At 51.6% G+C, this 26516-nt stretch overlaps 1 protein-coding gene across 3 annotated transcripts in view; it reads right to left on the bottom strand.

Moving 5' to 3' along the window:
- The window catches only part of LOC138284668 (uncharacterized), a 353800-nt gene that overhangs the window by 150903 nt on the left and 176381 nt on the right, over positions 1-26516 (bottom strand). For all 3 annotated transcript variants that reach the window (XM_069223733.1, XM_069223735.1, XM_069223736.1), the window contains one exon: positions 25653-25979. In XM_069223733.1, the coding sequence (XP_069079834.1) occupies positions 25653-25979 (327 nt within the window). The remainder of the gene's footprint in view (positions 1-25652; positions 25980-26516) is intronic.

Raw genomic sequence — 26516 nt, 5'->3', positions numbered from 1 at the left:
TGTAGAAATTCTATGCAATAACCATGTTGGATAATTGCTAGAACCCAAGTGTCTGTAGTGATTTCCTCCCATGCTTTGTAATAATGACTTATTCTTCCCCCCACTGGTGTTGTGTGGAGGGGATGAGTGACATGTGAGTCACTGCTTAGTAGTAGGGGTTTTGGGGCTTTGAAATTTTCCTCTATTCCTAGGGAATTGCCCTCCTCTATATTGTCCCCGAAAACCTCCTCTGTACTATCCCTGGTAACTGGACTGTGTTGCCTGTGAGGTGCTGGCTTGTGTGCTCTGACCCCGAAACCCCCCTCTAAAGGGTGTTTTACGGAATGTGCTGTAATTCCCTCTGCTCTGCGGGGAGTAGAGTGCGCCCATGGCTTTAGCAGTGTCCATGTCTTTTTTGAGCTTCTCAATCGCTGTGTCCACTTCTGGACCGAACAGTTCTTTTTCATTAAAAGGCATATTGAGAACTGCTTGCTGAATCTCTGGTTTAAATCCAGACGTTCGGAGCCATGCATGCCTTCTGATAGTTACAGATGTATTAATTGTCCGTGCAGCTGTATCTGCAGCGTCCATGGAGGAGCAGATTTGGTTGTTGGAAATGGTCTGTCCCTCCTCAACTACTTGTTTTGCCCTATTTTGTAGGTCCTTGGGCAGATGGTCAATGAGATGTTGTATCTCATCCCAATGGGCTCTGTCATAGCGCGCAAGTAGTGCCTGGGAGTTAGCGATGCGCCACTGGTTTGCAGCTTGTGCTGCGACTCTCTTACCAGCTGCATCGAACTTGCGGCTTTCTTTATCTGGGGGTGGTGCATCTCCAGATGTGTGGGAGTTGGCCCTTTTCCTAGCTGCTCCTACAACGACAGAGTCTGGTGGCAGCTGTGTAGTGATGAAAGCCGGGTCTGTAGGAGGCGCCTTGTACTTTTTTTCCACTCTTGGTGTGATTGCCCTGCTTTTGACCGGCTCCTTGAAGATTTCTTTTGCGTGCCGGAGCATACCAGGGAGCATAGGCAGGCTTTGGTAGGAGCTGTGGGTGGAGGAGAGTGTGTTGAATAAAAAGTCATCCTCGACCTGTTCTGAGTGGAGGCTTACATTGTGAAATTGTGCTGCTCTAGCCACCACTTGAGAATACGCAGTGCTGTCCTCTGGTGGAGATGGCTTCGTAGGGTATGCCTCCGGACTGTTATCTGACACTGGGGCGTCGTATAAGTCCCATGCGTCTTGATGTTGGTCACCCTGGCTCATGGTGGTGTGAGCTGGGGAATGTGATGGAGTTTGTGCTGGTGAGACGTTAATCACAGGTGGAGGAGAGGGTGGTGGGGTAACTTTTTTCACCACTTTTGTTTGTGGTGTCTGTTCAGTTTGGAACTCCAATCTTCTCTTTCTTCTAATAGGGGGAAGGGTGCTTATTTTTCCTGTCCCCTGCTGAATGAAAATACGCTTTTGCGTATGGTCTACATCAGTTGAGTGTAGCTCTTCCTCAAACCTATGCTTTTGCATTTGGGAGGTTAGCGAGTGCTCTTCTGTATAAGAGCCTGAAACTGGGTCGGTTGCAGTTTGTTTTGGCACCGAAACCCTGTCTGCATCTTTTTTCGGCTCCGAGGTGACTTTTTTCTTTTTCGGGGCCGAAACCTCTCGGCGTCGATCTTCTTCGGTGCCGCTGTCTCGGCGTCGAGCCGTGTCTACACCGGTATCTCGGTGTCGATGCTTGTCTCCAGCACTTTCTCGGTCCGAGAAGGCTGCGTGCCGGTGTCTCGACCGGAGTCGGACGATCTCGGCACTGTTTGGGCCTTTTTCGGTGCCGACGGTCGGTCACCGAATTTATGGGTCGAGCCATGGCCTGGTGGCAGTGGCGTCCCCTGGGCCTTGTAAATCTTCTTCTGAGTGGCTTTCGACGTCTTACTCACGGTTAGTGAATCGTCGAATCCTTCGGAGTCCGATTCTTGGATCGAAAAGGTTCCCTCCTCTTCTTGTTCCTCGAACTCCCGGTGGGCTGTCGGCGCGGACGCCATCTGAAGTCTTCTGGCTCGACGGTCTCGGAGTGTTTTTCGGGACCGGAACGCACGACAGGCCTCGCAAGTGTCTTCACTGTGCTCAGGTGACAGGCACAGGTTACAGACCAAGTGTTGGTCTGTATAGGGGTATTTATTGTGGCATTTGGGACAGAAACGGAACGGGGTCCGTTCCATTGGCGTTCTTCTGCACGCGGTCGGGCCGACCAGGCCCCGACGGGGGATCGAAAAACTACCCCGAAGGGCACCAGAGCTCTTCGATCTTCAATGCGGTGTGGAATCTAACTACGCCGATCCCGAACGCAACAGTACCGATGAAAATCTTCCGAAATTAGCTATCTTTCCGTTCCGAAACTCGGAGCGACAGGAACACGTCCGAACCCGATGGCGGAAAAAAAACAATCGAAGATGGAGTCGACGCCCATGCGCAATGGAGACAAAAGGAGGAGTCACTCGGTCCCGTGACTCGAAAGACTTCTTCGAAGAAAAACAACTTGTAACACTCCGGCCCAACACCAGATGGCGAGCTATGCAAAACATGCGTATCTACAGCGACAGATGCCATCGAACGATTCAATTTTCAGGGAAATAGTAGAAACTATGTATAGGCCCCTGGTACAAGAGGTCGATACATTAATAAAAACTTTACTGAGCCCTCACTTATCTAGTACTTCCACTCATCACACACCATGTATAACAGCATGCAGAAGCCCCATCCCCCCATGATGCCAATGAATTGGCCTGTGGCCATACATTAAGAAGTAAAATCCTTAGATACCTTGCACTAAAATCTTTGGACATAATTTTATTGCAGCCATTACAATCTGAGAATCTGAAGAGAGTCTATTTTGGGAAGGTGGTCAGCAACAATAGGTCTCTGACTGATTGTGTCCCACATCTGGAAGCAAGGAACGTGGCCCTGCTGTTCGCTCCAAAAGTAATTTCAGTAAGAATTCTAAAAGACATGGACTCATCCATTGAGCAACTACATAATCACAAAATCTAACTGGTGGTATGATTAGTGTAGCATCCAACAGAGGCAACACTAAATTATTGCTGAGTTATTGAGACAGAATGAAGTGGACAGAATATGACGGTAAGTGGCATCTGGGGTATATAATTTAGGGCCTCTGCTCAGTGATATTTTGGAAGACAATGACTTGTTAGACATCTTTGGACAGACTCACAGCATCTCTCCTTCCCAGGACCTCCTACTACATTATTCTGCAAGGAACAATATCAGATCACTCACCAGTGCTGCAGCGGGTCATCTCTCATCACCAGTGAGGAGGTGAAGACATGAACACATTAAAAATAAACTGTATTAGACCATCAAAGCATATCTGGATAGAAATTAAGGTTTTCTGTCATGAAATCAAACACTATAGGCTGCAACAAAGACTTGACTTAGAAGTGTGATAATGGGGAAACACCTGTAACAACGACTCCAAAACCACGAAGTCGTGAAAAACTAAATCGAAACAACGCCTTCGTTTTCCACGACTTCCTGGTTTTGGTACCTTAACCACGCATGTGTGAACCACGTACATGCATGGTTAAGGTACAGAAGAAGGGAGTCGGAGTTGACACAGTGAAGGAGGAGGTAAGCTGGGCTGGGACTGGGCTGTTTTTTTTGAGGGGGTGGGGTGGGGGGCTCGGGTGATTAGGATTCGGGGGGAGGGAGGTCAGGGTTTAGGTTTAAGGGGTGGGTTGGGGGTTGGGGTATTTTTAGTTTTTGGGGTGGGGGCTGAGGGTGATTAGGGTTTGGGGGGTGGGGGGTCAGGGTTTAGGTTTAAGGGGTGGGTTGGGGTTGGGGTGTTTAGGTTTTAGGGGTGGGGTTGGGGACTCTGGGTATTTTTCGTTTTTGGGGTGGGTTGGGGGGTTGTGGGTGATTTGGGTTTGGGGGGTCAGGGTTTAGGTTTAAGGGGTGGGTTGGGGGTTGGGGTGGTTTAGGTTTTAGGGGAGGGGGGTTGGGGTTCTGGTAATTTTGGGGGTGGGGGGTTGGGGTAGTTGTGGGGATGGGGGGGTTGCTGTAATTTTTGGGGGTGGGGGGCTAGGGGGAAGCATGCTGGAACTGTGCATGCTGATCGCTAATGCCATTACAAGAAATGCGTTTACAACGGAAAAATCGCTGTAAGCGCATTCGTGGTAAAGGCATTAGTGATTAGAACGAGGTCGTTGTTCCAACCTCGTTGTTGAGCCATGGGTGCTTGAAGCACCCGTGGTTCCGACATATAACCATGATAATGAGTTAAAGTGGCCAATCCTGGAACATAGACAAGAAAAAAACAATAACTCCTGGAAAGTTCCATCCTGGACTTGGCCAGGCAGTACTATATACCACCACCCAAGAATGTACTGCAAATGAAAGAGGCAGCAAAGTTTTAACTTCATGCACTTGTTACATTTCAAGTTGGATTTGTCCTATACAGACTTAAACAGAGACACAAAGAACACACTGAAATTGTCAGGATACTGTGCTGCCAACTTATGCCAAATGGAGGCTATGGCCCTCATTCTGACCTTGGCGGTCGGCGGAGAGGCGGCGGTCGGACCGCGAACAGACCGGCGGTCAAAAAAATGGCATTCTGACCGCGGCGGTCACCGGCGCGATCGACCGCCACTTCCCCACTCCGACAGCCACGGCGGTCATGACCGACGGGCTGGAGTCTGCGCACTCCGGTCCGGCGGTCGACCCAAGACCGCCAACGGTATCATGACCCTGCTTACCGCCGCGGTTTCTGGCGGTCGGGAACCGTCATGCGAACCATGGCGGTAGGCACTATCGGGGCCAGGGAATTCCTTCCCTGGCACTGATAGGGGTCTCCCCCACCCCCCATTCCCCCCCCGAGTCCTCCCCCCACACCCTCCACCCCCCTGCCACCCCCCAGAGGTGGTACGAACCCCCTCCCCACCCCCACCCCGACATGCACATACACGCACCCCGACATGCACACACCCCCAACATGCACATATACACACCCCCTACACACACACATACACAACGGGGACACATACCCGCACACATACATGTCGACATGCGCACCCGCCGAACTACACACATTGCCCATAGGCACAGCAGCACTCCCCGCCCGCATGCACGCACTCACACACCCCCTCTACACACTCACACGCACACCCCCATGCACGCACACATCACACAACACCCCCCCACCCCCTCCCCTCACGGACGATCAACTTACCTTGTGCGTTGGTCCTCCGGGAGGCGACAGGAGCCATGGGGAGGTGACTGCCAACAGAAGACCGCCAACAGAAGACCGCCACACAGAAATGTGGGTCGTAATTCTGTGGGCGGTGTTCTGCTGGCGTGGCGGTGGAGGTTGACCAGTCTCCACTTTCCCGCCGACCGCCAGTGTGGCTGCTGGCGGTTTTCCGGCGGAACGCTCCCAGCGGTCGGAATGCGCACAGCGGCATACCGCCGCGGTCGGCGGTCTTCACCGCGGCGGTAACTCGGCGGTCTTGCGAAAAGACCGCCAAGGTCAGAATGACCCCCTATGGCCCTCATTCTGACCTTGGCGGTCGGCGGTCGGCGGCGGTCGGACCGCGAACAGACCGGCGGTCAAAAAAATGGCATTCTGACCGCGGCGGTCACCGCCGCGATCGACCGCCACTTCCCCACTCCGACAGCCACGGCGGTCATGACCGACGGGCTGGAGTCTGCGCACTCCGGTCCGGCGGTCGACCCAAGACCGCCAACGGTATCATGACCCTGCTTACCGCCGCGGTTTCTGGCGGTCGGGAACCGCCATGCGAACCATGGCGGTAGGCACTATCGGGGCCAGGGAATTCCTTCCCTGGCACTGATAGGGGTCTCCCCCACCCCCCACTGCCCCCCCGAGTCCTCCCCCCACACCCTCCACCCCCCTGCCACCCCCCAGAGGTGGTACGAACCCCCTCCCCACCCCCACCCCGACATGCACATACACGCACCCCGACATGCACACACCCCCAACATGCACATATACACACCCCCTACACACACACATACACAACGGGGACACATACCCGCACACATACATGCCGACATGCGCACCCGCCGAACTACACACATTGCCCATAGGCACAGCAGCACTCCCCGCCCGCATGCACGCACTCACACACCCCCTCTACACACTCACACGCACACCCCCATGCACGCACACATCACACAACACCCCCCCACCCCCTCCCCTCACGGACGATCAACTTACCTTGTGCGTTGGTCCTCCGGGAGGCGACAGGAGCCATGGGGAGGTGACCGCCAACAGAAGACCGCCAACAGAAGACCGCCACACAGAAATGTGGGTCGTAATTCTGTGGGCGGTGTTCTGCTGGCGTGGCGGTGGAGGTTGACCAGTCTCCACTTTCCCGCCGACCGCCAGTGTGGCTGCTGGCGGTTTTCCGGCGGAACGCTCCCAGCGGTCGGAATGCGCACAGCGGCATACCGCCGCGGTCGGCGGTCTTCACCGCGGCGGTAACTCGGCGGTCTTGCGAAAAGACCGCCAAGGTCAGAATGACCCCCTATGTTTTTTACTCCAAATATCTACGATGCACAGGGCCACATGCACCCATAAAGATCACAAAATCACACCCTGCCTTCTTCCAGCAACTATAACATTTTACCCACATGGACAAAAGCAGTGGGCCAGTTTACAGATCAGCATGTGTCTAGCTTGCATTCTGAAAGGTGGTATTCTGAGAACACAGCTTCAGGATACACCTTTCGAAATGCAATTTAGACACATGCTGATCTGCAATCTGAATCACCCTGGGCAAAACTAAATGCTAGAATCTCCAAATCTTGGTCACACTGGCTTTTTTTCAAGATGAGTCCAACATCAGCAATTAGACAAAACACTGGAAACATTGGAAATCTACTTCCTTGGCCATGGTGATGGTTTGTATCCTTAATTGATGTAAAAAAGTAACACCCTTGAAACATGTGGATTTGTGCAGTGACACCCTAGGAGGAACAAATCTACATGCTGCAGGGTCAAGCTTTCGGTTTTTGAACTAGTTTATGGACCATTCGTTCCTCGTCAGGGAAAGGAACCCATCTCTGACTCAGTCAGCTAAAGCAAGCAAACGGGATATCTGTTCAACATGGGCAGCATGCCGGCGTGATGTCATGCTTTTGTTATTTTAATAAAACATGCTCATATTTTTTCTGCAATCTTCATAGACTTTTTTTGCAAATTACCTGATGTCTTAGCTGTCTGTGGTTTTTGAATACATATTAAGTAATCAGTGACAATCTAGTTGTATACCTCTTTTCTTCAAGATCTTTACCTCCCTCTATACGCTCCTCCTTCTCTTCCCACCTCGCCTTTTGAGCCCCACAACTTTTCTTCCAGTTTACTATGTTGCTTTTCAAAGTTATAGTGACCTTTTGGCACACAGTAGATGTATACCATGCAGACGTTATGTTAAATCAAATCTGAAAAACGTTCAATAAAAATGTTAAAAAAAGTAAATCAATGCAAGTGCCATGATGGTTTCATTTATATAACGAAACACATATTAGCAAGCCATGTTATCTGTGGATGGCGTTTTCTCATGAGGTCTGGCAAGGAGCAGGTACAGGGTTACAATGAGTCATCCATGACAAATTCCTGGATATAGCACTATATGTATGAAAGTAAACGCTGACCGACAGATACATTAAACCTGTTATCTTCCTTTTCAGAAGGCCAGATCATTCAGCTTTCCTGACACATATATTTGGATGTAATCTATGACACCAAGAGCAGTGGGCAAATCAACTACAAAAACCACCCATTTGGAATAATCACCGCTTCTTCAGAATCACTAGACTGGTCTTACACCTCTTTCCTTCCTTAGGCCCACCCTCCAACATCTCTTCTTTTCGGTCGCACCACTGTATTCCTCTTATGTCACTTTACTATGAACGCTTTACTGAGCTATTTTATAGCCTCGCTTGGATACATACAAGACGTGAAGTGTGTAAACAGTATGCTAAGAGGATGTCACATTCCTTCTAGTGTACTCTGGTTAATCTGATAAAGTTTTAATAAAAATGGTTAACAAATAAAACAATACATGTGCCATGGTGGGATCATACATGGTTATGGGACAAATACAAAGAAGCATTGTCATGTTATGTGTGGATGGTGCTCCCTCGTGAAGTTTGGCAGGCAGCAGTCCAGGGGTTAAATAAATCGTGAGAATGTGGGAGGGATTTATCATAGATATGTCTGAAGTTATATTCTGCATTGCACGTCAATTTCACATTGACAAAGCAAGTCATCTTCCGCTTGTGAAAGACCAGCAGATCGATTTGGATGCAATCACACCCAAAGCATGGAGAAAACTGGCAATTATTTAGAAAATTCCTATACAACACTAAAGTCAATCTGTCGGCGTGTCTGACTGTGTGTAATATGACATGATGCTCTACATGCGTCAAAAAGGCATCATTAGTCATTTAGGATGTAGCTAAAAGCATGCTGGAAAACGTCATTGCCAATTCTGGTAAAAACCTGTGGCACAGTAGTGAATTACTGTCAGCAGGTTCAGTAAAGTTATGGAAGTTTCACTACTGGCAATGGGTGCAAATTTATCTTCAGTGCTTATTACAGACCTACACACCACCAGAAAATGAAGGACACGTATTCAGTCACATGACACTACTGTACTTCTTGTTCCCACCACCTAGCCTCTAAGAGATCACTGGTGTCCTGGAACGCAGTGAAGTCTGCTGTTGCAACAATCAAGGTCATCTGTATGCCAATAATGCTTTGCCATCCTTTTATAATGAGGTCACTTAGGCTACCACCCGCGAAGCTTGAAGCAGACAATGTGCAAGTGTGTAGAGGGAACTGGTGTGTACAGGCCCAGAACCCTAACCATTAACCCCCCTTTAGGACATATGGTGGTAAATAACACTTCTTTGTTTGGAAGAAGTGAAACCAGTCAAGCACTTTCATCAACAAGGGCAAACGTTACACTAGAAATTTAGATAGATGGAGTTAGACAGTGGGATGGTGAGTGAAAAGAACAAAACAGTGGAAGGAAAACATAATGGTGGGGAAAGACTAAGGTGGTCATTACAACCCTTGCGGACGGTGTTAAAGCGGCGGTAAGACCGCCAACAGGCCGGCAGTAAAAAATGTGCAATTACAACCGTGGCGGAAACCGCCAACAAAGACAGCCACTTTAACACTCTGACCGCCACGGCGGTACAAACAAACAGCGCAGCGGTCACCGCCAACAGACAGGCGGCAGACAATGTACCGACCAGACTATTATGACAGGCCAATCCGCCACCTTTTCCAGGGCGGCTTCACCGCGGATAAAAACACAGCGGAAACAGGAATTCCGAAGGGAAAACGCTCACCTCTACACACCCCACGAGGAACAAGGACACCATGGACCCGGAACTCCAAATTCTAAATGCGATAGTCTTCCTGCTCCTCTACCAGGAGCACGAACGCCGGCAGCGAAGACCACAGTGAGTACTGCACCTACGACACAGGGGAGGGAAAAAAACAGGGACACACACAGGCAACACGCAACACCCACACCCTCACCCACTACAACACACACACTAATGCATATTAATACATCACAGTTACACCCCCCAAGCCCCCTGGAAGAATGCAAAGACAATAGAAAATGAGTGTAACCATTGTAATATATTAAAATCAAGTATGCAAAAATATATATACACCATTTACAAAATATATACCAAGCATAGTAGTCCAGGTAGTGCTCCAATTAAGTCTGTGGAACACTGGGCCCACACGGTATGGGCGAGGCCCACACAAGATCCCCGACCATGACGGAGAGAACACTGCAGGGGCATCAGAGAGCAACTAAACAGGCACCTCATGGGAGGGAAAGGGGGGGCACCTCAGCCGGTTGAGTGCACGACGCCAAATCCACGAGGGGGCCACATGCCCACTGTTCAATCCTGGGGAGTGCAAAGCCACAGTCTCTCAAGTCTCTACAGTGGGTGGCTTGCCCACTGTTCCATCCTGGGGAGTGCAAAGCCACAGTCTCTCAAGTCTATACAGTGGGTGGGTTGCCCACTGCTTCATCCTGGGGAGTGCAAAGCCACAGTCTCTCAAGTCTATACAGTGGGTGGGTTGCCCACTGTTCCATCCTGGGGAGTGCAAAGCCCCATTTCTCAAGTGGATAACAGTCTCCACTGGTTCTGGAGGGGGCATGGTGCCCAGAGTGCTTCATCCTGCTAAGGACAGAGGTAGTGGATGTATCTCTCCACTGGTTCTGGAGGGGGCCTTGTGCCCAGAGTGCTTCATCCTGCCAAGGACAGAGGTAGTGGATGTGATTCTCCACTGGTTCTGGAGGGGGCATGGTGCCCAGAGTGCTTCATTCTCCCCGTGACGGACTCAGTAGCGTCAGTGCCCTTGGCGCTCATGGGCCAGCGGTGCTTGAGGCGGCGGTGCCCTGTTCAGCAGTGCTTGAGACGGCGGTGCCCTGTTCAGCGGTGCTTGAGACGGCGGTGCCCTGTTCAGAGGTGCTTGAGGCGGCGGTGCCCTGTCCAGCAGTGCTTGAGATGGCGGTGCCCTGGTCAGCGGTGCTTGAGACGGCGGTGCCCTGTTCAGCGGTGCTTAAGACGGCGGTGCCCTGGTCAGCGGTGCTTGAGATGGCGGTGCCCTGTTCAGCGGTGCTTGAGACGGCGGTGCCCTAGTCAGCGGTGCTTGAGGCGGCGGTGCCCTGTTAAGCGGTGCTTGAGGCGGCGGTGCCCTGGTCAGCGGTGCTTGAGACGGCGGTCTCCATTGCAGGGACTCAGCTGCTGGTGGACCTTCATGGCCCAGCGTGGCTTTTGCTGGCGGTCCTTCATGGCCCAGCGGGGCTTCTGCTGGCGGTCCTTCATGGCCCAGCGGGGCTTGTGCTGGCGGTCCTTCATGGCCCAGCGGGGCTTTTGCTGCCGGTCCTTCATGGCCAAGCTGGGCTTTTGCTGGCGGTCCTTCATGGCCCAGCGGGGCTGGCGGTGGCCTCCTGGGCAGCTGGGCTAGTGCTGGCGGTGGCCTCCTGAGCAGCTGGGCTTTTGCTGGCGGTGGCCTCCTGGGCAGCTGGGCTGGTGCTGGCGGTGGCCTCCTGGGCAGCTGGGCTGGTGCTGGCAATGGCCTCATGGGCAGCTGGGCTTGTGCTGGTGGTCCTTCATGTCCCAGCAGGGCTGGTGCTGGCGGTGGCCTGCTGGGCTGGTGCTTGCGGTGGCCTCCTGGGCAGCTGGGCTTGTGCTGGCGGTGGCCTCCTGGGCAGCTGGGCTGGTGCTGGCGGTGGCCTCCTGGGCAGCTGGGCTTCTGCTGGCGGTGGCCTCCTGGGCAGCTGGGCTTGTGCTGGCGGTGGCCTCCTGGGAAGCTGGGCTTGTGCTGGTGGTGGCCTTCTGGGCAGCGGGGATGATGACGGTCTTCTCCGCCGTGCTGCTCTTCCCAGATATGCCGGGTTTCTTCTGGCCCTTCCCCACCTTAGAAGGTGTCACAGCTGACTCCACACTCCCACTGGGACCCCTGGGAGCGGCTTTGGTGGCTGGATTCTTCCCCCTCTCCCGTCGGGCACTGGCCAACTTCTGATGCTTCACATGTGGGGAACTGTCTGTGCTGTGGCTCCGTGCCACACTGGCTGCCCTGGTGGCCGGTGCACTCCAGATTCTGGTGACTACAGGCACCACTGGTCCCGGAGATGTTGTGGCTGAGGTGCTAGATCGGGATCTATGAGACGGACGGGGTGGGGGAGGTGTGGAAAAGAGGTCAAGGTTGGACAGGAAAAGTTTTTTTGACACACTGGGACTGGTAGCTGGAGGGGGTTTGGGAGTGGAGGAAGAGGTTGTGGTTGTAGGAGGTGTTCGTTTGCTGACTTTGGGTGAAGGTGCATGCGCTGGAGGCTGTCGTGAGGTGGATGGCTGTTGGGTGGGTGCGTGCCTGCGTTTGTGTATCTTGGGAGGGGGCGTCACAGACACACTGGGAGAGGATACAGGGGACATGTGAATGGTAGTGGGGGTGGTGACTGCACTTGAGCGGGGTGTGGTGGTGGGTGTGCTGGTAAGGGACGTAGTGGCTGTAGAGGTAGTGCATGCAGGTGTGAGTGTAGACGAGACAGGGAGGGAGGAGGGAGACGAGAAGGAAGGGAACACAGTGGAGGCAGTGGATGTTGGTGTGTCTGCATGTGTCTGATGCTTGGGTGAGTGCCTGTGGGATGTGTGGTGCTTATGTTTGCCTGAGCTTCCCTTGTGTGTTGACGTGTGTGCATGCTGGTCTGTAGGTGTGCTTGGGATAGGCTGAGGTACAGGGGATTGGGTCGGGGTGGAGGAAGTTGGAGGGGGGAGACTAGACACAGGGACAATGGCTGCCCTCAGTGCTGAGGCCAGAGTCTGAAAAGCTCGCTGAAGGGCTGCCTGACCAGAATGAATGCCCTCCAGGAATGCAATTGTTTGTTGCAACTGCCTTTCTACACCCTGGATGGCATTCAAAATGGTAGACTGCCCAACAGTGAGGGATCCGAGGAGGTCAATGGCCTCCTCACTGAGGGCAGCAGGGGTGACTGGGGCAGGGCCTGAGGTGCCTGGGGCGAAGGTGATGCCCACCCTCCTGGGTGAGCGGGCACGCGGCGAAGGCTGAGGGGCTGCTGGGAAGGCGGTGCTGGAAGGGGGGTTGGCGGCTGTACCTGTAGATGCGGGGGACACAGATGTTGCCGCCACCACAAGGGAGCTCCCATCAGAGGATGAGTCCTTGTCACTGGTCTCAGCTCCTGTCCCCCCCGTGGAGCTCCCCTCGCCCTTCGTCCCACTGGTGAAGTCCGATTCCGTAGTGTGGCCCTCCATGGCCATGTGGGATACAGCCCCCTGGTGCTCCGGTGCCACTGCTCCTCCGCCTGATGATGCTAATGCACACAAGAACAGGGAGACCACAAAAAGGGGGAGGACGACAGAAGAAAGACATGTTGAGTGCATGCATTACCGCTACCGTTGGCAGACACGAAAGACACAAAAGCCCCCTGCACTACGCCGCGCTCTTTGGCTTCACTGTTCAATTCCTGGGAAATGGCCTACAAGGCTATGGAAGACATCTGCACACATAGATGACACAGGGGCATGACTAGGTGTAGTTGTCACTCTACAGAGGTGGGGTGGGGGGCCACATGGCCTGCCTTACGGAGGGACCTTGCCTACGGAACTCGCACTGGCCTAGGGAAACCCACAGCCCACCTCCCACACCCAGACCCCTCCACTGCGCGCAAAGTCAGCAGAATGCGAGTGTACTCACCCCCTTGTGGCTGCTGTGATGCCCTCAAGCGCCCATCCAACTTCAGGTACGCCACCGCCATGATCCTGAAAATCAGTGGGGTCATGGTGCGACGGGCACCCCTCCCACGTTGGGAGGCCATCCCCAGCTGAGCCTCCACCGTCTTCTTGCTCCAGCGGCGAATGTCCTCCCATCTTTTCCGGCAGTGGGTGCTCCGTCTGTGGTAGACCCCCAGGGTCCGGACATCCTTGGCGATGGCACGCCAAATATCTTTTTTCTGGTGGGTGCTGACCTACATGATTTGTACAGGGGGAAGAGAAAGTTATTACCAACTGCACCGTCAAAGTGATTGGCCCCCATCCCTACCCTTGCCATGTGGCACATGCACGCCACACTCTCCCCCCTTCCTTCTTACATCCACCCCTCTCCACACAGGCATAGCCCACACATCATGCTCCCAGTGTACTTACCTGTTTGCTTACCTGTTTGTCTGGAGAACCGGAGAGTAGCGTGTACAGGGGGAGGACCCCGTCCACGAGTTTCTCCAACTCCTCCGATGTGAAAGCAGGGGCCCTTTCCCCAGACACTCGAGCCATTGTCTCTTCCAGACCGAGGTCACAGCAGCACTTGCAGTGTAGGTCCTCTCCTGTCGAAGATCAGGTATCGAGTGATTAAACAGATAGAAAATGGCAGTCACGTCCGCGGCGGTGCGTACCGTCACCGCCGGCGTACATCGTCATTGGCTCCTGGGACCCAATGCAGCATTGCGCCGCGGTCTTCGACCGCCTACCGCAACGGTGTACAACGCCAGAGCAGTTACCTCACATCCCATTGTCCCACTTTAGAGGTCAGGCAGCTGCCATTTCAGGGGCCCACACTGCTTCATTTTCAACTGCATCACACATACCTAGGCCTACTTTTTGAGTATGAATGGTGTTCTGTGTAAGCTGTGGGTACGTACCTCTGAGTTGTTTGACTCTGTGCTCGCTGTTGTCCTTCATAGGCACCGTCCGCTGGGACATGTGAGGAGATGGCGGCATCCTCCGGTGTACCGACCGTTGGTGGACCTGTCGACAATGGAGGAAAGACATGTGATAATCAGATACAGGTTTGACCGTGCCACAATCCAGGAACTATGTACCCAGTTGGAGCCAGACCTGAGGTCAGCTATCCACCATCCCACAGGAATCCCCCCTCAAGTGCAGGTGCTGTCAGTGCTCTATTTTCTTGCAAGTGGGTCATTTCAAACAAGAGTGGCCATAGCATCAGGGATGTCCCAGCCTAGGTTTTCCAACGTGTTGTCCAGAGTGTTGTCTGCCCTGCTGAAACACATGCGGAGCTACATCGTTTTCCCTCAGGTGGAGGATTTGCCTACAGTGAAAGGTGATTTCTATGCCCTGGGACATATCCCCAACATCATAGGTGCCATTGATGGGACCCATGTGGCTTTGGTCCCCCCCCCACCCACAGGAGTGATCAGGTGTATAGAAACCGGAAGAGTTATCATTCGATAAATGTACAGATGGTATGTTTGGCAGACCAGTACATCTCCCATGTGAATGTCATGTTCCCTGGCTCAGTGCATGACGCTTACATCCTGCGGAATAGCAGCATCCCTTATGTGATGGGTCAACTTCAGAGGCACCGTGTGTGGCTATTAGGTGAGCACCTGGAAGCTAGTCAGTGGGAATGGTTGTCTGGGTCTGGGGATATCCCTCCAGGTTAGTGTGTGTCTAACAGTTGTCCCTCACCATTTGTAGGTGACTCTGGTTACCCCAACCTGTCATGGCTACTGACCCCAGTGAGGAATCCCAGGACAAGGGCAGAGGAACGCTACAATGAGGCCCATGGGCGAACTAGGAGGGTGATCGAGCGGACCTTCGGCCTCCTGAAGGCCAGGTTCAGGTGCCACCATATGACAGATGGATCCCTATTCTACTCACCAAAGAAGGTGTGCCAGATCATCGTGGCCTGCTGTATGCTTCACAACTTGGCTTTGCGACGACAGATGCCCTTCCTGCAGGAGGATGGTCCAGATGGCAGTGTTGTTGCAGCTGTGGAGCCTGTGGACAGTGAAGACGAGGAAGCAGAGGAAGAAGACATGGACAACAGAGACTCAGTGATCTAGCAATACTTCCAGTGAAAAACAGGTAAGAATACAAACCTGCCTACTACATGTACTTAAACACTACTGCCTCTCTACTGTCTGTCTTTTTCACCCAGTGTATGGTCACTGGGTTGTCACATTCCCTTACGATTTCACAGATCTGGGTCCCACAGTGTGACATCTGCTTTCATTCCTCATGGACTAGAGCTGTGTGACATAGGTATGTTGACATTACAAATGAAAGAGCTTTTTGCCACAGTTATTGCTAATACAGTATTCTGAAATCACAGACAGACTCCAGATTGTTTTGTGCTTTAAGGGTGTTTATTTTAGTGCTCAAAATTGGAGGGGGTAGCAAAATGGTGAGGGGTGATGGCGGAGGAATGTCCATGGCAGAGTCCAGTCTATTAGTCTCACAGGTGCTTCAGCACCCCTACGATGGTGCCCAGGGTGGAATTGATGGTTCTGAGTTCCTCCCTGAAGCCCATATACTGTTCCTCCTGCAGGCGCTGGGTCTCCTGAAACTTGGCCAGTACCGTTGCCATCGTCTCCTGGGAGTGGTGGTAGGCTCCCATGATGGAGGAGAGGGCCTCGTGGAGAGTGGGTTTCCTGGGCCTGTCCGCCCCCTGTCGCACAGCAGCCCTGCCAGTTCCCCTGTGTTCCTGGGCCTCCATCCCCTGGACCGTGTGCCCACTTCCACTGCCCCCAGGTCCCTGTTGTTGTTGGGGTGGTGGGTTAGCCTGGGTTCCCTGTAGTGGTGGACACACTGCTGATTGACGTGTCCTGGGGACGGAGGTATGGGCCCGCTGGGAGGGTGCTGTGCTGGTGTTTCCAGAGGGGGGAAGCTCTGTAGTGGCCTGTGACTGGGTGTGGAGAACTGACTGTCCCGAGGTCCAGATGGGCCAGGCTGGTCATCTAGATCCAGTTGGACAGAGGTGCTGTCATCACTGTGGGCCTCTTCTGTTGGTGGTGTGGACATGTGTTGACCCTCCTGTCCGGTGACATTGGGTAGGGGTCCTGCAGGGGTATAAAGGCATGATTATTGCATCTGTGTGTGTCAAGGTGTGCAATGGGTGGGTGACCGTGTACCCCAGTGTTGGCATTCCTGTGTGGGACCTTGTGTGATGATGATTTAGGGGGGTGTATGGGTATGTGCAGTGGGCATGCTTTAGCGATGGGTGTCCATGCTTTTGTGCTGCATGCAGGGCTTGTTGTTGGGATGTGTGGTTTGTGATAGTGGGACATTTGTGAGGAGTAGGAGTAATGGGGGTGAGTGTGAGGGTGGGGTTATGTGCTGGCATGCAGGCAGGGTGGGGGATGTAATAGTAAAGCTTTGACTTACCAGAGTCCATTCCTCCACCTACTCCTGCGAGGCCCTCAGGATGCAGAATCGCCAAGACCTGCTCCTCCCATGTTGGTAGTTGTGGGGGAGGAGGTGGGGGTCCGCCGCCAGTCCGCTGAACCGCCAGGTGGTGTCTGGAGACCACGGAACGCACCTTCCCCCGTAGGTCGTTCCACCTCTTCTTGATGTCCTCCCGATTTCTTGGGTGTTGTCCCACTGCGTTGACCCTGTGCACTATTCTTCACCATAGCTCCATCTTCCTTGCAATGGAGGTGTGCTGCACCTGTGATCTGAATAGCTGTGGTTCTACCCGGACGATTTCCTCCACCATGACCCTGAGCTCCTCCTCCGAGAACCTGGGGTGTCTTTGCCATGCCATGGGGTGGTGTAGGTGATGTGTGGGGTGATAAATGTGCTGATATGTAGTGGGGTGTTGTGTGAGGTGCGTGGAAGTTATGTGGGTGATGGTGTTGTGTGCCTGTGGATGCTAGTGTTGTTGATGGTGGTGTCTCTCTCTGGCTTTCGTTCGTGATTTGTGGTCGTAAGGGTTTGGGGGTGATGTGGGTGTGTGTTTTATATTGTATTGAGTGTGTGGGAGTGGTGTGTGTATGTGTATCAGGTGTGTGTATTTCGAATTGTCCAATGTAGCTGTGTTTTGTATATGTGTGTGTATTTTGAGCGCTGCGGTGTGTACCGCCAATGGAATACCGCGGTTGAAAGACCGCTGCGTGGATTCGTGGGTCGCGATAGTGTGGCCGTATTTCTGTTAGCGTGACGGTGGAGGTTTTGTTATTGCCAGTTTATCACTGACCTTTGGTGTGGCGGACTTGTGTGGGTGTCGAGTTTTGGCGGATTCCGAACTGTGGGTCATAATAGCTGTGGTGGAATTCCACGGCCGCGGCGGTATGGTGGCAGTCTTCTGCACGCTGGTAAGCGGCTTTTACCGCCAATGTCATAATGAGGGCCTAAGTCCTTTGAGAGCCATAAATGAAGTGTCAGGGGTGCCTCATGTGCTGGGGATCTGTGCATGAATGATCCCTGTAAGCACTCAAGACACCCTTCTTTGGGATACATATAAGTACATAAAACTAAACTGAGAAACATCACACCTACATAAAAGAAATGCACCCGAATTCCAAATTATGGGATGCAAGAAAACTGCACACATTAGACTCGCAAACTTAATCTCCTTGAGGCCTGGTGACTGGGCTGCACTGGCACACAACATGAACCCACATCTAACTCAACTTTGAAGGAAGCTGATGGACTCCTCCCCATGCCCCAACCCACCTATCCAAAAATAATCCGTAGGAGTTGCTGGGAGGAAGTGAAGGAGGCACAAGTCACTGACAAACCCACTCCTACATTGTGCCCAAACTGCACCGCCCCTGGCTATTTAGAGTAATGGGGATCTTCCAACCCCACCCTGTACCATGTGAATGACACCCAAAATGAAAATCTGTTCCTCGCAGTAACAACCACTGTGCCCACCAGTGTGTCGTCACTGCTCTGCCTTATGCCTCCAGGGCGGGGTTTTTGTCACCCAGCCAAAGGGCCATCACCCTTCCCCCAGACAAACATACGGATTGAGACAGCTTTGACATCGAGCAGCAAGCACAATTTATTGCTGGCTCCTCGTGGTCTTTCTCATACTTCTTTCTCCCCCCAGGGTGGTAGGGCGAAGCTCCTCGTGCTCGTTAACACAAGCACACCTGTATCTTATTTTCCCTGTTTACAAGTCCAAATATGGCTGTTTCACAGCACACTGTAATTATGGATTTTCTTATTATTGAATTACAGGTGACAATACTGTGGAATGCTCGGGTTACTTACTGGTAATCTTTATTACTCCGATCCTTCCTTCCTCGTTCCCTTCCGAACACATGAAGTGAAGTGCCTTCTTCACTCCTCAAATCACCTTTTGGAAGCTACTTCTTCCCTTTCTATGAAAGGGAAGATCGACCTGTGTATGTAGCCCCTCCCCTCCCCTGGAAATACCTGTATATCACCAAGCACCACCAGAACGGCTGATGAATGAACAGGGAGGGAGGAACATATGGAAGGGGACGAGGATGGAAGAATCGGAGGAAGGAAGATTATTGGTTAGTAATCTGAGCATTATCTCCTCATTGTCCTTCCTGGTCCCCTTCCGAACGCAAGGAGGAATGCTCAAGGAAGACCACTTTCAGCAGCCACACGAAAGAAGCAAAATAAAACACAACCAGTGCAGTGCAATGTTTAAGGATGCATACAAAAAAAGCAGAGGAACATCATGGGTTACATGCAGGAAACCCGAAGAGTCCAACCACAAGGAGCCAACTCAGGAGGAGGAAGCAGCTGCGACCAAAACCTCCAAGCCAAAAGACAAATCAGAACCCTGAGCAACGTGCAATCTGTAATAGGTAATGAAAGTGGAAAGAGAAGACCAGGTGGCAGCATTGCAAATATTCTGGAATGAAACATCAGACCACTCAACCCAGGAAGCAGCCATCCCGTGAGAGGAATGAGCCTTCACTCCACCAGGAACCTCTCTGCCCAGGCTTAGTAAGTGGAAAAGATAACAGACTTAATCCAACGTGACAGGGTGGAAGAAGAAGGACGGCCGCCCTTCCGTACACTCCCAAAACTGACAAAAGGTGGTCAGAGAGACGAAACTCAGAAGACCTGGAGAGATAGATCGTCAATGCACGGACAACATCCAAAAGGGACAAGGAAGGGTCAGAGTTCAAAGCCGCATGAGGGAGGACAGGGAGAACAATATCCTGGTCTCAATGAAAACAAGAGTTCACCTTAGGGAGGAACTTAGGATCCAAGGAAAGGATGACCCGGTTCTCAAAAATGAGTAGGAACCAAGTTATTAAGCTCCCCCAAAAGCCTGACAGTAGTAATGGCCATCAGAAAAAAACACTTCAAAGTCAAGAATTTAAGGGAAACAGATTCCAATGGTTCATACAGAGGGGATTTCAGATGTGAAAGCACCACAGGAAGGTCCTGTAGGAGGCTGGCCTGATTTGTAGTGGGTACCTTGGGTACTTACACCTTACACAAGGTCCAGTTATCCCTTATTAGTGAAATGTAGTAGTGTTCTAGCAGCTTAGGCTGATAGAGGTAGCTATAGCAGAGCAGCTTATGCTGAACTAGGAGACATACAAAGCTCCTGCAATACCACTTATAGTTACACAGTACTTATACACAAGTAAATACAATAGTCCTTCTGGAGGTAAGTATTATACACAATATATACACTAGACACCAAAATAAGGTAAGTAATTAGACATAGGATAGTGCAAACAATAGGAAATGCTATTGAATGCAATGGGAGAAATAGGTCTAGGGGCAACACAAACCATATACTAAGAAAGTGGAATGTGAATCACGAATTCTCCCCTAGACTAGTGTAGTGTGTAGAGAATCGCGGGGAGAGTAAGAATACAGCAACGGTAAGTAAAATACCCCACCCCAGAGCCCAGAAAAGCAGGAGTAAAGTAGTGCAAGTTTCCTTAGGACACACTACAAGTCGTGATTAGAGTTATTGCAAGAACCAAGCAAGACTGCAAACAACAAATTGTGGATTCATGGACCTGAAGACCTGCAAAGAGAGGAGACCAAGTCCAGAAGTCAGAAGAAGCTCCAGGAAGGACAGGAGCCCCTGCCAACCCAGAAGAGGGTACAAAAGAAGAGTCCCCGGTTGGACGAAGACTGCAGAAATGCACCCAGGGAAGATGTCAGCGGGTCTCTGCATGATGCACTGGATGTCCCACGAAGAGAAGTTGGATGCAGGCAAGTTTTGGCACTGGATTCGTCCAACAAACCTTGGTTCCAGCAAAGTCGTGCTTTGCGTCAAAGTGACGCTGTCTGGACCCAGGAGGGACCTGGGGGCCTCAACTCTGTGTGAGGAGGAATAGGGGGATCTCAGCACTTCAGAGAGCCCTCAGAAGATCAGACAGCACCCACGGGAGTCCCAGGACATAGGAACAAAGGAGGTGCAAAATGCAGTTAGTGCTGCACTACAAAGAAGGGTCCAATGCCGCCGGAGGTCAACTCCGCGAGTTGAGCATCGCAGGATAGAGTGCTGGGGACCTGGGCCAGGCTGTGCGCGAATGAATTTTGCAAATGGTGCACAGAGGCCTCAGGATGTGAAGAAGACGCGGTGCACAGGGGTACTGTCGTTCTCGGGAAAGGCAAGGTCTTTCATCCTCCAAATTGGGACAGCAGGACCTCAGGACAATCTGTGTCGAAGGGGTACACCCTCTGTGTTCCAAGGAGCATGTTCATCGCCAGGAGAGGAGTCTGAGGGAACCAGTTGTCGACTTAGAAGGTGCCTGCTTGAGCAGTGGATTGACTCCGTCACTCCACTGGAGGTTTCTTCAGTCCTTCTGGTGCAGGGTGAAGACAGGGAGTCCCCAGAGCGTGCACACCATGAAAACTGTTGCAGTTGCTGGCTGGAGCTGAAGTTGCGGAGGAAAAGTAGCCCTTCTGGATACTCTGTTGCTGTTACAGTGGTTCCTGGAGCAGTCTACGGTTGATCCGAGGTCAGAGGATGAAGCAGTAGTTGCAGAGGATTCCTGCTGGAAGCTTGCAAGTAGAATCTGAAGAGAACCCACAGGAGAGACCCTAAATAGCCCTAAGAGGGGGGTTGGCTACCTTATCAGGTGTGGGCTATCAGTAGGAGTCTCTGTCATCACCTGCTGGCACTGGCTAATCAGAGGCCTTCAAGAGTGTCCTCACACCTTGGGAAACAAGATGGCTGAAGTCTGGGACACACTGGAGGAGCTCTGGGCACCACCCCTGGGGTGGTGATAGACAGGGGAGTGGTCACTCCCCTTTCCTTTGTCCAGTTTCGCGCCAGAGCAGGGACTTTGGGGTCCCTGAACCGGTGTAAACTGGCTTATGCAAGGAGGGCACCATCTGTGCTCTTCAAAGCATTTCCAGAGGCTGGGGGAGGCTACCCCTCCCCAGCCTGTACCACCTATGTCCAAAGGGAGAGGGTGTAACACCCTGCTCCTAAAGGAAATGCTTTGTTCTGCCTTCCTGGGGCTGAGCTGCTCAGACCCCAGGAGGGCAGAACCCTGTCTGTGAGGTTGCAGCAGCTGTAGCTGCATTGCAAGCCTTAAAGAGATGGTTTGGCAGTACTGGGGATCCATGGTGGAGCCCCAAGGATGCATGGAATTGGCTCCCCAATACCAGATTTGGAATGGGGGGACAATTCCATGATCTGAGACACCTTACATGGCCATATTCGGAGTTACCATTATGAAGCTACATATAGGTATTGGCCTATATGTAGTGCATGCGTGTAATGGTTTCCCCGCACTCACAAAGTCCCGGGAATTGGCCCTGAACTATGTGGGGACACCTTTGCTAGTACAAGGGTGCCCTCACACTTAGTAGCTTAGCACCTAGACTTCATTAAATGAATGTTAGACATATAGGTGACTTATAAGTTACTTAAGTGCAGTGAAAATAGCTGTGAAATAGTATGTGCACTATTTCACACAGGCTGCAATGGCAGGCCTGTGAAAGGGTCTGAGATCCTTATGCATGGCAACAGAAATGCTGCAGCCCATACGGATCTCCTGGAACCCCAATTCCCTGGGTACCTAGGTACCATATACTAGGGACTTATAAGGGGGGGTCCAGTGTGCCAAATTAAATTGGGAAATGAAGTCACTAGTCTATAGTGGCAAATTTAAAAGCAGAGAGAGCATAAGCACTGAGGTTCTGATTAGCAGAGCCTCAGTGACACAGTTAAGCACTATACACACACACACAATAGGCCACAAACTGAGCACTGGGGTCCTGGCTAGCAGGATCCCAGTGAGACAGGCAAAACACACTGACATATAGGTTTTTTTCTGTGAGCACTGGGGTTCTGGCTAGCAGGATCCCAGTGACACAGTAAAAACACACTGTCATACACTCACAAACAGGCCAAAAGTGGGGGTAATTGTGCTAGAAAGAGGCTACTTTCTCACAGGAGCCAGGAGGGAAAAGGGTTCCGAAGGGAAGGACAAAGAAGACTGAAATCCTGGAACAATCTAGAGGCCACGCTAGAAAATGAGGACAAATCATCCCATGGAGCTCGAAAAGTTTTGATAGAGCACCACTGCAGTTTCAGAGGAGCCACAGAGTGACCTCTATCAAAACCCTCCTGAAGAAACCTAAAAATCGAAGAGGAAGGGGCAGAAACAGGAGACAAAGAGCGAGTTCTGCACCAAGCATCAAAAGAACCCCAACGATGCGCGTAAGCCTTATTACTGGAACCCTGTCGAGAAACCTGGAAAAAGAGCCCCTGCTTCATAAGGCCCTCCCCCTCAACCTCGAGACCGTAAGACGCAAATGTGTCAGAGTCCGCAGAGGAAGAAGAGGGACGAATAGAGGGGAAGGGGTCACCGCCAGGAGACAGAGAACGGGAAACCAAGGTCTCCGCGACCAAAGGGGGAGAAGCATAACCACATCCTCCACTTCCCGGAGCAGGCGAGATAGGAACTACTGGATCAGGGAAAACGGGGAAAGGCATAGAGAAGACCCAGAGGCCACAGACTGGACAGGGCATCGGTCCCCAAAGCACCCGGAGAGAGGAACCTGGTGAAGTAGAGGGGAAGCCTGGCATTCAAGGGAGTAACAAAGAGATTCACTGCAGGGACACCCCACCGACTGCAAACCTGGGAAAACAACGAAGGAGCCAGGATGAACTCCAGGGAGGTCGGGAACACCCGACTCAGGAGACCCACCTGACGATTCAGCACACCCCGAATGTGAATCGCCCGTAACCCAAGGAGATTGGACTCCGCCCAGGATACGATGTGGCGAGCAAGGAGAGTGAGGGAGAGGGACCTGGTGCCGAACCGGCAATTGATGTATGACATAGCCACACGGTTGTCCACCCTGACCACCACCAAGGGACCCCGAAGAGGAGCAGCAAGGAACTGGAGGGCATACCAGACCCCTTGAAGCTCCCTCCAATTGGAGGACATCGAAGCCTCCACCACAGACCAGAGGCCCTGAGTAGTGAGGTCCCCCAAGACCACTACCCAGCCCAGACTGCTGGCATCGGTCGTGAGGACCAGAAGAGTCAGAGTCCCAAGAGGAAAACCACAGTCTAGGGATGGAGGACACAACCACCAGAGGAGATCCTGACGAATAGGAGGTGAAACAGGAATGTGAGTCTCCCGCCGGCCGGAGTCCAATGAAAAAGGATATGGTGAACCACGGGCCCAAATGAAGGTGAGCCCATGGGACGACAGCTAAAGTTGCCGCCTGAAATAAAAGAAGAAAAAACGAGGTAGCACCAAAACAGCCAACAACAGGGACAAACAAGACAATGGTAAGGAAGGGGGAGAAAACTCAGGAAACAAACCCAACCTCCATCAGACCTTGAAGACGCAGCCACTTCCTTGCAGAAGCGGACTGAACCTGTAGGAGGCACAGAAGAAACTGACAAAGTTGTGAACACCTGGAGGTAGGAAGGGACACCATCCCCGTCTCCGTATCGAAAAAGCCACCAATATACTCCAGACGCTGAGAGGGAGTCAGGTGAGACTTGGAGGGATGCACCAGGAAACTGAAATCCCCCAACAGGGAGACAGCGGAGGATGTGTCCGCCAGAGACTGGCTCAGAGAGGGTGCATGGATCAGAAGGTCGTCGAGAAATGGGTGGATCAGAACACCCCTGGAATGCAGGAGACCCACCACCGGGGCTAGAACCTTAGTGAAAATCCGGGGGGAGGACTTGAGACCAAAGGGGAGCACCTGGAAGTGCCAATGTTGGAAGCCCACTGTAAACCTCAGATACATCTGAGAGGCGGGGGCCATCGGAACATGTAGATAGGCATCCTGAAGATTGATCTTGGTCATAAAGTCCCCTGGAGAGTCCAATGGAATCACCTGATGCAAAGTGGCCATCTAGAAATGCAATGTCGGGACAAAGTGGTTCAGAAACCTCTGGTCGATGATCATGAAAATGCCCGTTGACCTTCCTGACCATGAAGACACGGGAATAGCATCTGAATCTCCTCTACCGAGGAGGAACCGGCTGAATGGCACCTTTCAGGACCAGGGATGAGATACCGTTGGCGAGAGTTGAGCTCCTCACTGGATCCTGAGGCCAAGCTGTTTGAAGGAAGTGAGGATCTGAGAATTCTGGAGAAACGCGAGACAAACACCCTTGGAAACTACCTGAAGAGCCTAGGCATCTGTGATGGAGGGAGTCCAAACATGAAAGAACTGAGCCAGGCACCCCACAACAGGAGAACCTGAGGGGCCAGCCCAGTCAGGAAGGAAGCTTCTGACCACCTCTACCACGAGGCTGACGAGAGGCAATCCCCGAAGCAGGACCCCTATGCTGGAACCGGGATCAGAGAGGCAGGGAATCTGGCTGGTGCTTCCAAAAATGATCCCCCGCCTCCTACCACCATTCCAAACTTTAGGTTTCAGACGGAAAGGCTGAACATATTTTTGGCACTTGAAGGATTGCCTGAGGCCCTCTTCCAGTTCATCCCCAAAGAGCTTAGAACCACCAAAGGGCAAGCACAATAAACAATTATTCTGGGAGGAATCAACCTTCCAAACCCAGAGATGGAGATGACGGTGAGCAGAAACAGAAACAGCAATGGCCATGGTAGAAGCTTTAAGAGAGTCAAGGCCAATATCCGAAAGAAATGTAGCTGGGAACAAGGAAGGACGATGAGGAGGTAATGCTTTTTCCACTACAATTTCTGTTTTCCTCTGTATACATGTATGTATTAATGCCAATAAAGCAGATTGCTGCGATTACTGCACCAATAAAACCAGGAGGGGACCAGAGCCATGCAACGGAGACAACACAATGACAATTTAAAATAAGCATCTGGTTGGCTTAACTCAATTTCATACTACAGACAAGTCTGTTTATACTCTGTAGTAAAAGTACTGTTAATATGAAATGCACGAAAACATGTGACATACACGGCAATGGTTTACGACTTTACCTTTCAGAAGGAAGTGATGCTGCTTTCTTTCTGGCATGACCATGGTTGCATAATGAAGCACACTGACAGATATTAGCTTGTCGTGGTCTTCTCTTCTGGCCTTGAAAGTGATTGATGTCTTGCTATTAAATAGGCCAGTGTCGGGGTTAATTACAGGATTTCCTTCGTTTATTTCACATTCTGAATGACGGACGGAATCTCCGATTTGCCACATAACCGTGCATTTCTCCGGAAAGAACTCTTCTATTCCACAGGATAACGTCACTGGTTTTCCAAGCTCAGGGTAGAGTGGATCACTGCTGATTTCTGAAATTCTGGGAGGCACCACTGCACAAAATACAAAGAACACTACTTACATTGTCCTAAGCATACAGCATTTTGTTTAATTTAAGATATTATTAAGCTAGGCTCCAGTTGCCACTATAATTAATATGGAAAATGCTACTGTGAACTTCTCACTGATGATCAAAGTAACACAAAAATCTCAGAAAAACAAAAAAAACAAATCTAATTATAATAAATTCATTAAATCAAAGGGTGGGATTTTTGGAGATTATCGGTAAAGCAATACATTATGCAAATACAACAAAAAACATTTTCATGCCTCAAAAGTTGACTTCCATCTTCGTCCGGGTGTGACAGCACAGGCCACTGTGCATCTGATAAACAGCATTCTCCTGTTCACCATCCTTTCACACGGTCATTCAAGGTAAGCATTCCCTTAATGAGCGATATAATGAAACGAAATGCTACTCCGATATTACTGTGTGGCCTTAAGTGTGCTTACTGGATCGGTACCAGATTACTATGGATTGAAGATTGTCTGAGTAAAAAAATGTCCTAAATACCATGCATAAACAAATC

This window comes from Pleurodeles waltl, chromosome 3_1 (genome assembly GCF_031143425.1).
Source record: "Pleurodeles waltl isolate 20211129_DDA chromosome 3_1, aPleWal1.hap1.20221129, whole genome shotgun sequence".
NCBI lineage: Eukaryota > Metazoa > Chordata > Amphibia > Caudata > Salamandridae > Pleurodeles > Pleurodeles waltl.
Note: the sequence above shows the minus strand (reverse complement) of the source record. Positions and strands in the feature narration are given on the sequence as shown.